General features: G+C 37.4%; 1 protein-coding gene and 1 long non-coding RNA gene across 3 annotated transcripts; one reads left to right on the top strand and one right to left on the bottom strand.

The window, feature by feature from the left end:
- The first annotated feature begins 2,871 nt into the window (after positions 1-2,871).
- On the top strand, positions 2,872-7,308 carry LOC129437860 (uncharacterized). 2 transcript variants are annotated; one of them, XR_012369890.1, is made up of 7 exons: positions 2,872-3,000; positions 3,117-3,185; positions 3,868-3,922; positions 4,196-4,264; positions 4,405-4,442; positions 6,465-6,518; positions 6,836-7,308. It is a non-coding gene; the product is annotated as an uncharacterized lncRNA (long non-coding RNA). The 2 variants fall into 2 exon arrangements; XR_012369891.1 differs by lacking the exon at positions 3,117-3,185.
- A 667-nt stretch (positions 7,309-7,975) lies between these two features.
- Positions 7,976-10,772, bottom strand: LOC141364123 (E3 SUMO-protein ligase ZBED1-like). Its single transcript, XM_073868218.1, has 2 exons — positions 9,690-10,772; positions 7,976-9,024 (listed from the first exon to the last, which is right to left on the bottom strand). The coding sequence occupies exons 1-2, from the start codon at positions 10,760-10,762 to the stop codon at positions 8,364-8,366; spliced, it is 1,734 nt and encodes a 577-aa protein (XP_073724319.1). The 5' UTR covers positions 10,763-10,772; the 3' UTR covers positions 7,976-8,363.
- Between the last annotated feature and the right edge of the window lie 540 nt (positions 10,773-11,312).

Raw genomic sequence — 11,312 nt, forward strand, 5'->3', positions numbered from 1 at the left:
GCGAACTTCTGAGCCTGCCACCTTGAAAGACAGAGTGCTCATCTTTTAAAGTCGCATGCTTTGAAGGACACAGCTAATAACAAGCAGTCGATCCGCCACCCGCCCGAATTTAATTAAAATATTATTTTTCGTCACGTCATCCGCCCGATCCGCGGTTTATCCGCGGAGTCCGCGGCTGTAACCGCCAACCGCGCATCTCTACTGCCTACATTTCATGATGATTGCTAAAAGTGTTAAAGTTACAAAGATGTCCAAATAAGGACTGTGGAAATTGATTTTGTTCCATTTTATATTTCTTTAATTAATCATTTTATTCTACAAACACTGTGTGTTTCATATATGCATTGAGTTATTACGTAAAAATGAGGTGTTTGAGTTTGAGAGTGGAAAGCTACCAGCTTGGGTGTGTGTGTAAAACTGCAAGAAGGATTAGCTAGGAATGTTTGTCTGGAAATTGTCAAGATAAGAAAGAGACCAGAGGAGGAAAAGCAAACAGACAACCATGTATTAACTAATGCTTTAATATTCACAGGATAAAATATGCAATGTATTTCTTACTTAATCAGTATTAATCAGTGAATAATTGATGTAATAAATATAAGATGTTGTCTTTGATAAATGAGTATTAACCAATGAAATGAAGGTTGCATACAGAATAACCTAATGGGGGCATGGTAGCTCAACCTTGAAGGACAGAATCTCTGGTACTTGTCCTTTGTGTGTGTATTCTTCCCTAACAGATGGTTTTAATAATGATTAAAGTGTTTGCTTAGAAGTAGTATTGCAGTAAAAGATGTAATATGTGTTTATCTATCTAAAGAAGTTAATGTGTGCCTTATTCATATAACCAATTTTACGAATAATGAAATGATGTCATGATATTGAAATGTGTTTTACATAATAATCACTTTCATTTTACAGCTTATGTTTTTTGTATGAATAAATGAATGTTTTATTAATGATTTGTTTTTAAGAAAGCATTATAATATGCTATGTGAGGTCAATCATATGTGAAGTGGAGGAGTACTAGGGAGGAGGTGACGGACTGCATGGATCTCAGGGTTGAGTGGAGAACAGTTTTTTTTTTGTCTGTGTGTGTTTATCTTCGCCTACAGGCTAAAACTGGGTGTGGTGATGGAGTCAGATTGACGAGGGGAACGGCCTTTGTGGGTGGAGATTCTAAGAAGAAAGAATGACGATAAATACTCATGTTTTTGTCCTGAGCGGGTAGTCCGTCGAATCCTGCTGTTATGGCTTGAGACGGCTCAGCATGCTGTAACTTTTTCATATCTGATCAATAAATATTCAATTTAGATATTTGTGTCTTTCTCAAATTATGAACATGCATTGGACGCCTTAAAGTCCAACACGTGGCAGCCGAGACATGCAGCATTCTAGGACGCAGCCTTATTTGTTTTTGTTTTGTATGTGTATGGTGTGCCCCCTGACTGAACTTGTATTTCTTATTGTTTAAAAAAATATATATATAAAAAATAATTTAAAAGGACGCAGCTGTGCGTTTGAGAAACGACCGGAAACGACTTATATGTCGCAAGGCCATCACGTGACCACAATATTTACCAGAAGACCGTTATTTGCTCGAGTACCCTCAACTTTTTTGTCGCAAATAACATTATTTATAACCTGTAAATAATAAAATTTGCACACATTACGTTACTCTTCACGTTGTAATAGTATGTTTTTGGTTTAATAGTCGGCTTTAAGTTAGTTTTTCTGTCAGTTTGATCGTCAAAATCTTGCTAAGTATATAGCGCTTGTCATTCCAGGTTTATCCCCACCAGTGCGTAACATGTAAGTAAACGTTACAACGTGGCTTCGGGACTTTGCAGCGGCCTGAATAGCATTGCATTGATAAACGTTAATAAGCTTTTAATCGCGTATAGAACATTAATATAAGACGATAATTCTGTAGATCGACTAACTTACATGCATGCATAACATATTAACTTACCATGACACTGAAACTGCCGTCAGCACTGTTGCTTCACCCGTTGGAACATCCTACTAGTTTACGGAGTTAAAAATCGAGTTGGAAAATAACAAAAAATCATTCTGTGATCGTTCTACACGACACCCAGAAGCTGCAAAAACCGATTGAGGTTACACTCTATTGAATGATCGCAACGTTGAGTGCAGGCAGCCTACACATCTCTCAGATGTGTTTGACTTCATGCTGATCTACACACAAACCGATCGTGACATCAAGTACCGCGAGTTCAAACCTTTTCCGGGGCTTTCCCAAACTCTCGCGGTACTTTGATGTCATACCACGTGCTGTCTGCGCATCTCGGTGTTAAGTCAAACACACCTTAATGTATTTGTTGGCTGCACTCCCTTGCGCTCAGTGATGTAGGTGTAACGAAATAAATGTATTAAATTTATATTATATAAATAAATATTGTTATAAAAATTTTTATAAAATGATTAGCTTTCATTAATAAATTAATATTTGATTTGAAACATCAGTATACATAAATTTCCCTCAAGTTATGAAATGCCTAAATAAGCTCAAAATGGTGAAAATACAACAATGTATATTTGACCAATTTAGCATTTATTAACTTTTGCCTTTTTAAATTGACTTCAGAAAGTTATCTACAGCCACACATCCACTGTATACCAAGTTATGATGATCAATTATGAGAATGCAAAAAGATTTATAGATCAGTAAACAAGCCACAAAAAGGTAATGTCTTAATATATTTCTGCTTTTGTTACTTATTCATGTATTTGAATTACACAATTCAAAATCAAATGTTAATAATTATAGGGTTTCAACTTGTTGCAGCTTTACAAAAAATGTAGAATTTGTAGGAGCATGGACAACTGAGTAACAAAGTCATATTATGCAGATGGGTGCTCATGGTGGCCTCCAAAATAAATACATGGACAGGCTGCTAAAGAGGGTCAGGATGATGGAGATGCAAGAGCCAAAGACAGCACGGACCAAACACCAGGCCAGAATTCTGCATGAGTCAGGTAAGCAGAATCAGTTACACTGTATAAAATCATTAATTAATAGACAGTACAATTAATAACACATTATTTTTCATAGCTGTAAAAAACAAAAGAATGAAACAGTACCTGCATTTTAGTTTCCAGCCTTTTTCACAAAGTTGCCGACAACTGGAAGAATGTCCCAAATTGCTGAAAAAAGAAATTCAGTAAGTCCTTATAAAAGAGACAGTTTAAAAGGTAAAACGGCTTCATTTAACTTCAAAAATACCCCTAAATCCTTAAAGAACACGCCCACATTTTGGGAATTTAGCTTATTCACCGTATCCCCCAGAGTTAGATTAGTCCATACATACCTTTCTCATCCCTGTGCATGCTGTAACTCTGTCTGATGCCGCCCCCTGCTAGCTTAGCTTAGCACAAAGACTGGAAGTGAATGGCTCCATCTAGCATACGGCTTCCAAACATGACAAAATAACGCAAACATTTTCCTATTATGTTTTGTGATTTGTATAGTCAAATTCACTACCAGTCTTTTGTTCTAAGCTAAGCTAGCGGGGGCTGCATCAGACAGAGTTACAGCATGCACGGATATGAGAATGGTATGTATGGACTTATCTAACTCTGGGGGATACTGTGAATAAGCTAAATTCCCAAAATGTGGGCGTGTTCCTTTAAAAATCAGCACCCCTAGTTAATTTGGATGCTAAAACCTAAGGCAGGTCCAAGCCTAGGACTTAGTGTGTTTATTTGTAAATGTAAAAAATCAAGGGTCCAGTGGGCAGGTTAAAGAGTATTTTTTTATATGAGACAGAAAACAGAAACACATTTTTAATGGCATTTAAAGACAACATACCACTCATAAAACTACATTTTCTGTTTAATCCATAGATTGAGTAATTTTCACTCTAGAGACCCTGGGGTGACCACCAAGGACGAATGCAAAGTAAGTGACCTACAAAACAAAAAACATTAATATTTTACGACTGTTTCAAGATAAGTACTCTGCATATCTATAGCAATATGCAGATTCTTGAGTAAGAATTTCTCTCAGACAATATAGACTCAGATGGCTTCATGGTTGACCATATTTGTAGTTTAACAATTTCTATCATGTTAAAGTTCTCACACAAAAATTGCTAGTCTAAGAATTCTACAAGAAACCTTGTTCCCCACAAAGGCTTGATGGGTTGTGCAACTTACCTGCTTCCCTTTACAGCTCCAGTGAGTGTCTCTAAGGTAGATCCTAATGCAGATGGATGGAATGTTGATCCGCCTAACATGCAAGGTAAAAGAGCATTTGATAGCATAGTGGATAAACAAATAGCTTTTTTTCATTTTCACAGCATTTTCAAAAACAACATAACACTTGCTATTACATTGTTATATAATACATGACAATGTCTAACTCTGATCCATACAAAACAGATTTTCTGTACCGAGAACTTTGGATGACCATCAAGACAGTAAGTTTTCAAAAATCTGACCTCAATTTTAGTAACCATTTAAGGATTGTTTTTCTTTTAGTTGATTTAAATAATACCCTAAAGTCCTCCGTTCATCTTCGGAAACACAGTTTGGGATGTTTTGGATGTGGTCTGAGAGCTTGCTGACCCTCCGTTAGAGATGTACGTGCGGTGTGCTGTTCATGTCCAGTTAGGTAATAAAAACATCATCAAAGTAGTTCATGTGAGATCAGTGGGTCAGTTAGAATTTGTTGAAGCATCAAAAATACATTTAGGTCCAAAAATAACTACTTTATTCGGCATTGTCTTCTCTTTCAGGTCTGTTGTGAACCGTGTGCATGACACTGCTGCCGTACGACGCTGCTGGCGTGTTATCTGGTGCACCCAAGCTTTTTTTTTCGTTTACAGTCTGAGGGAGACGCTGTAAACAAAATAATCTTCGCAAACATTTCTGAGGATAACACTTCAGCAGCGCCACTGTGCACGCGCATTCGCAACAGACCCGGAAGAGAAGACAATGCTGAATAAATCGTTATTTTTGGACCAAAATGTATTAATGAAGCTTCAACAAATTCTAACTGAGCCACTGATGTCACATGAACTACTTTGATGATGTTTTAATTGACTTTCTGGAAATTGGACGGTGTACAGCGCATGCATTTTTTGGAGGGTCGGAGAGCTCTCGGACTGAATCTAGAACGTCTTACCCTGTGTTCCGAGGTTGAACGGAGGTCTTACAGGTTTGGAACAACATGAGGGTGAGTCATTAATTACATTATTTTCATTTTTGCGTGAACTATCCCTTTAAATGGAAAACACCACCGCTTTCCAAGATGTTACTATGTTTTTACCTTGGACGAATTAATACATACCCATCTTTTTTCAATGCGTGCACTTAATCTTTGTACAGTGCGTTGTGAATTCCTTAGGATCCAAACAGGGATGAATTTAGAAGCCACCAAACCCTTTCATGTTTTCCCTATTTAAAGACTGTTACATAAGTAGTTACACGAGTAAGTATGGTGGCACAAAATAAAACGTGGCAATTTTTCCGCGGTTAAAAATGAAAACTATATTGTATGGCAAAAGAGCACTAAGTTTGCAGCACTTCGACCTCGGCGCACAGTAACATCATCACTCCTGAATACTCCACCTCTCCCTCAAACTCAAAAGAGGGGAAGTAGTCAGGAGTGATGATGTTACTGCGCTCTGAGGAATGAATGGGGCTAGGCTAAATGCTAACACATTCACGACGCGCTGTACAAATATTAAGTGCATGCATTGATAAAAGATAGGGATGCATTAATTTATCTAAGTTGAGGTAAGAACATAGTAAAATATTGAAAAACTGTGGTGTTTTCCTTTAAAAGCAGCACCCCTATTTATTTTGGGTGCTAAAATATTTGCCACAGACAGTTTAAGGCCTTATGCTGCATTCACACCGCCAACAACCTAGTCACTGTGTGTCAGCCATTTCTTTTAATGAGTTTATCAGAAGGCGTTCCCAATTCTGGTTGTCCTAGTAAAAACTACAAACAAATGAGTAACAATCCTCTCAGTAAATGACAAAAGAGTGATGACATGAACTTCACTGCTTCACTCTCATTGGTAGTTGCTCCCAAAAGTCCTTCATCAAGTTGAACTTTCCTCAACGTTGTGGCATAGCTGGACATGCCCACTTCCTGTTGTCGATGGTCACAGTTGCTCATGTTGCTGAATGGGGCAAAGCTTCCATTGGAATGAACGCGATTGTGTTGCTAGTCGCTGGCGGTGTACAAGCTGCATTAGTGTGTGTCTTTAAAAATATATCAAATGCAAATTACCTGATCTAACATTCCCATCTACAGAGGGCATCCTTTATTCAGTCCCTAATGCAGATGGTTGGAGTGTTGATCCACCTAACATGAGGGGTAAAAGAGCGTGTGTTAGCATAATGAGAAAGAAAACAGAAACACATTATTAGTGGCATTTGAAGACATAACTTAACACTTGTTTATACTCCATTTTCTGTTCAATCCATAGAGCACTCGTTTTGAGTCCTGAGACCCTGGGGTGACCACCGTGAACAAATACAGAGTAAGTTACCTAAAAAAAACAATAATAATATTTATTTATAAAAAGTTCTTATAAAAAAGCATCATCATTTACTCAGATGAAGTGTTACCTTACCAACATGTTCAAGGTGCAGGTCTGATGATCCATCCAACATAAAAAAAAACAGTAAATTTATACTTAGTTACATCTGTTGTAAAACAGACAAATGCAGTTATAAGAATTTTACCTAAACTACACACCTATTTGATTCTTAAGTTTAAATAAATCAAAATAATGCATTTAATAGTAAAAGCATTTTAAAAGCTACACTCCTAATTCATTTATCTTTGCTATTGCAGCTGCAAAAAGGCAGTCTTGACGGTTCTAGGATGAATGCAAATAAAGACTAACCACCTGACTTCAGCGGTACAGTCTCTTGTGGGAAGCAGGTGTTTGTTACCCCAAATACGGATGAAGAGTGACGAAGAGGATGATCTTTTTTCTCAAACATCTGCTGAAGATCTTGACAGGCTGGAGACAAAATTAACAGACTGAGGGTTTATACAAAGAATCTTACTCAGCCAATATTAAAGATAAGATATTTTTACAAAATGTTCTTTTCATTGTTTAGGATGATTTTATGTAGAAAACAGTAAATCACAAAAAAGACTTTAGATATGTTTTCATAGGCAGAGCCTTACACACACACTAACCACAATTATAAACGCAACACTAGCACAGATTTAGACAGATTTGTGAATAATATTTGAAAGAAATAGGCCTTTTGGGGACATAGAAAATATTTAAGTTCAGCTCATGAAATGAAAAATGGGGGCAACATTTTTTTTAAAAAAGTGCAATACAAATATCAACCATAAAACTGATCGTTTTAAAAAAGTAAGCCACTATATCTTTCTAGAATCTTACACAAGACTATTTAAATCATTATTTAAATGATCCCACACCAAACAGTTTATTATTTAAATGCATTATTACTACATACCTTATAAGCATGTGTTCCACGCCTTTCTTCTTCTTGGCGTTGCGAGGTCAAACGGATGTTGTTATGTAGAATCACGACCTTGAAGTAAAGACGCACATCCGTAATTTACTATTTAACAATGACAACACTTTCGGGTAATTTTATCTTCTAGATCCTAATTAAAGCTATAAAGAAAGAACAGCCTTTCACGATTATTTCCTGATAATTTTTTGAAATGTTTTATTTTAGAATGGAGATTAATAAAGCAGACGCGGAAAGGTTTTGATTATTTTAAATATGTTATGTTTATATGTTGTTGTTTTCGCATATTGTCATGTAAAAATTAGGGCTGTCAAATGATTAAAATTTTTAATCAAATTAATCAGAATTTTCAGTGGATTAATCAGGATTAATCACTATTTGCAATTACACCTGAATCATAACCATTTTTTCTAAAATGCACCAAAAGATAAATAACAGGACACACATACAAAATTCTCATATTATGTCAGTTTATTAACACAGCCAAATAATGGTGGTTTAAATCAAGCTGAAACATACTACACACCATAATATTTGTCTTTGTAATGTCCCATCGCTTCCTCTTTGGCATTCCTATTTACCAGGATGTACAATTTACAGTATTCAATTGAACAGAAAGCAATAAATGTAGCCTAACACATAACCACATAACAGTGGCCTACAACATTTTTGCACAATTTGAGTCATCTGTTGCGTTTTTATGTGGAACAAAACATGTTCAATAAAACTTTTAAATCAAACCAAAGAACAATCTTTTACCTTTTCCTCCATTCTTTAAACCAGTTGCTCAAAAATCCAGTTGCTAACTACTATAACATGTTACACTGAAACTGGTCTTCTTGTTTGAACATCACCTTTCAAATCTACTGAGCTTTATCATCTTTCAGCCAGTTGCTGAGGCAAACTAACTTTTTCACATTTTCTGAAAGTAAAGCTGACCTTTTCTTGTTCACAATGTGACCTGCAACTGAGAAAAGTCGTTCACAGGGAACGGTGGTTGCAGGAGTGGCTAGATATTTGTGAGCTAGTGAGGCCAGCTTCTCATGGGCTCCTGAATGAGATGCCCACCACTTCAAGGGGCAGCCCTCCAATGTAATGGTGGGCTCTGCTCTGTACCTCTGTATGGCAGGTTGGACCTCTTCATCTTCTGATTCTGAATCTGAGCACATTTGCAGAAGGCTGATTTTCTTCCTGGGTGGCCCATCATCATGTGTCTGTGAAGACTTTCTGGGTGATTCTTGTTGCAGCATCCCTTCAAGTGTGGTCCACACCGCTTCCCTGTCTGTCTTGGGCAGGCATTTCAAGTCTTTGAAACGAGGATCCAAAACTGTAGCAATCTGGAGCCATGCATTGTTGAGCTGTTCTTGGCGGGATGCTAGGTCCTCCTTGAACTTGGTCTTGAATCTCACCACATATGCAGGGTCCTCCTCACAGGCTTCCATCTTGAGACGCAAGTGGCAGAGAGAAGGTAGTACCACAGAACAGGAGACATAGGCCTCTCCACCCAGGAGCTCAGTTACATACCTACACACACATGCACACAGAGACAGTGTATTATTAGAACAGTGGTTATCAACATATCATCATTATTATTATTATTATTATTATTTTTACCCACATAGTGTTAATTTCACCACCTATTTTTAATTAAGTCTTAGTCTTGTGCCAAATGTCCTTGTTAGTTTTAGTCATATTTAGTCATTTACATATCTTTTTTTGTTAGTTTCTTGATAACAGACCGCTGCTAACTATAACACACCGTCGCCATGAAAAACAGAGCGTTGCCATGAACACACAGAATTCTAACCGTAGAGACGGAGCGCACTATTTTCTTAAGCGGAAGCAATACAATCGTTTTAAATCAATAAACTCCTTTTTAAATCATAATTTTGTGTCAAATTATTGATTTATTTGGTAGGTAGCAATGTAATAAGCGGGATCCGAACTCGTTCTGAATATTTTAAAAGTGCAACAGCTGATGAAAAAGCAGAGACGATTGTAGACGAAAATTAAGAGAGATTTTATCTTAGTTTTTATTTTATGCAAAACATTTTCGTCTCGTCTTTTTCGAACATATTTCTGACGAAATGAACACTACATACATGCATACATGTTATTGATATTTGACTTGGTTTAATTCATTCCAGAAAATAATCACAGCAGTGTTATTTGATAAGTGACTGATTTACCTGCATGGCTCTAGAAGTGCCTCCAGCCTCTGCAGTTTATCCCACTCTGCTGCGGTCGGCAAAACGAGTTTATGCTCCTGATTGTCCAGGGCTGCGATGACAGCCTCTTTATTTCTGCTCAAGCGCTTGACCATTTCCAGCGTCGAATTCCAACGTGTTGGAACGTCCTGGATCAATGGCTCTTGCTTCTTTCCCAGGCTGACTTGTTGTGCTTGAAGCTCCGTAGCATTTGCTGGGCTTTGCTTAAAATGACCGACAACTTTGCGAGCCTTGGCCAAAGCATTTACAAAGCCGCTGTCAGCAAGACTCACTGTGACACTTCTCTGCACCATGTGAGCGACACAGCTCATGTGTTCATAGCGTGTAAGTCGAATTGCGGCAACCATGTTACGTGCACTGTCAGTCCCAATGGTTGTCGTCTTGCCCTCGATGTCCCACTTACGTGCAACAGACAGGAACTGTTCTTTACAAGCCTCCGCAAAATAACGCTCCTCAGTTTTTAATATAGTCAGCGCAAAAGACTTCAGTTCCCACGTGTCACTGATGAAATGTGCAGTTACTCCGAGGTAGTTGTTGTTACTTACTGATGTCCAATGGTCTCCTGTCAGGGCGATATGATTTACTTGAGCCAAGACCGCTTTCCTTTTTTCTTTCTCATTTTCATAGAGCTCGTGGATTTTCGTCATAACTGTGGCTCTTGACGGTGGCTTATAGTATGAGTCTTGAGACGCCACTTGCAAAACCTCAAGGAAACCTGCGTCTTCTACAATGCTAATGGGTCTACAATCCTTTGCAATCCATTTTGCTATTGTGTTGGTCAAATTAACTGAGGTTGATTTTGTTAATGGCCTGCGAACATTCAGCGTGGTCTGGCGCAAACCACTTGCTGAACCTGACGGCCCAGCAAATGCATGTTTGGCGTTGACATGGTACTTCAAGCTTGAACAGCTCCGGTGAAATTGAAACTCCTTGTTACAAATCTTGCAAATAACCTTGTACTTGTTAACTGTACCATCATCATTCTTTTTATATTTGAATCCGTCAATAGGCCCACTTTGCTCACCTTGCTCCATCTCGCCTCTAGCTCCCAACTACTTCCATGACTTTCCTGACCTGAATAATTTGTCACACTGCGCATGCGTGAAATGCGTTAAAAAAATTGACGTAATTAACAACAAACAACTAATTAACGTCGTTAACGCGCTATTTTTGACAGCCCTAGTAAAAATATATTTAAAGATAAATAAATGAAAGTTTTCATTGTTTAATTTGAATAAATGTGTTTATAAAATCAACAACTGCCTGTTTTAAGATCAATTGAAAACGGTGTTTTAATTACTTACAGTTTTTTACGATTGCTTAAGCACAATTTTGAAAACAGGACCCGGTTTGTCAAAACACTACACACAATTAACACAACCCTTCACCAAAGTAGCACAACATTTCAGATCATTTGCAAAATGGAACACTTTTGTCAAAACTATACACAACTTTATAAAAACAATATTTTGTTACCATAAGAAACACACACATTTCACAAGAATTAATTTTTTTTGAACCAGTTACACACTGCTGCTGCTAACCTAAAACACTTTTAGCAAGTCTAATTCTTATTGATTAGAG

This window comes from Misgurnus anguillicaudatus, chromosome 6, assembly GCF_027580225.2.
Source record: "Misgurnus anguillicaudatus chromosome 6, ASM2758022v2, whole genome shotgun sequence".
In the NCBI taxonomy this organism is placed as follows: domain Eukaryota; kingdom Metazoa; phylum Chordata; class Actinopteri; order Cypriniformes; family Cobitidae; genus Misgurnus; species Misgurnus anguillicaudatus.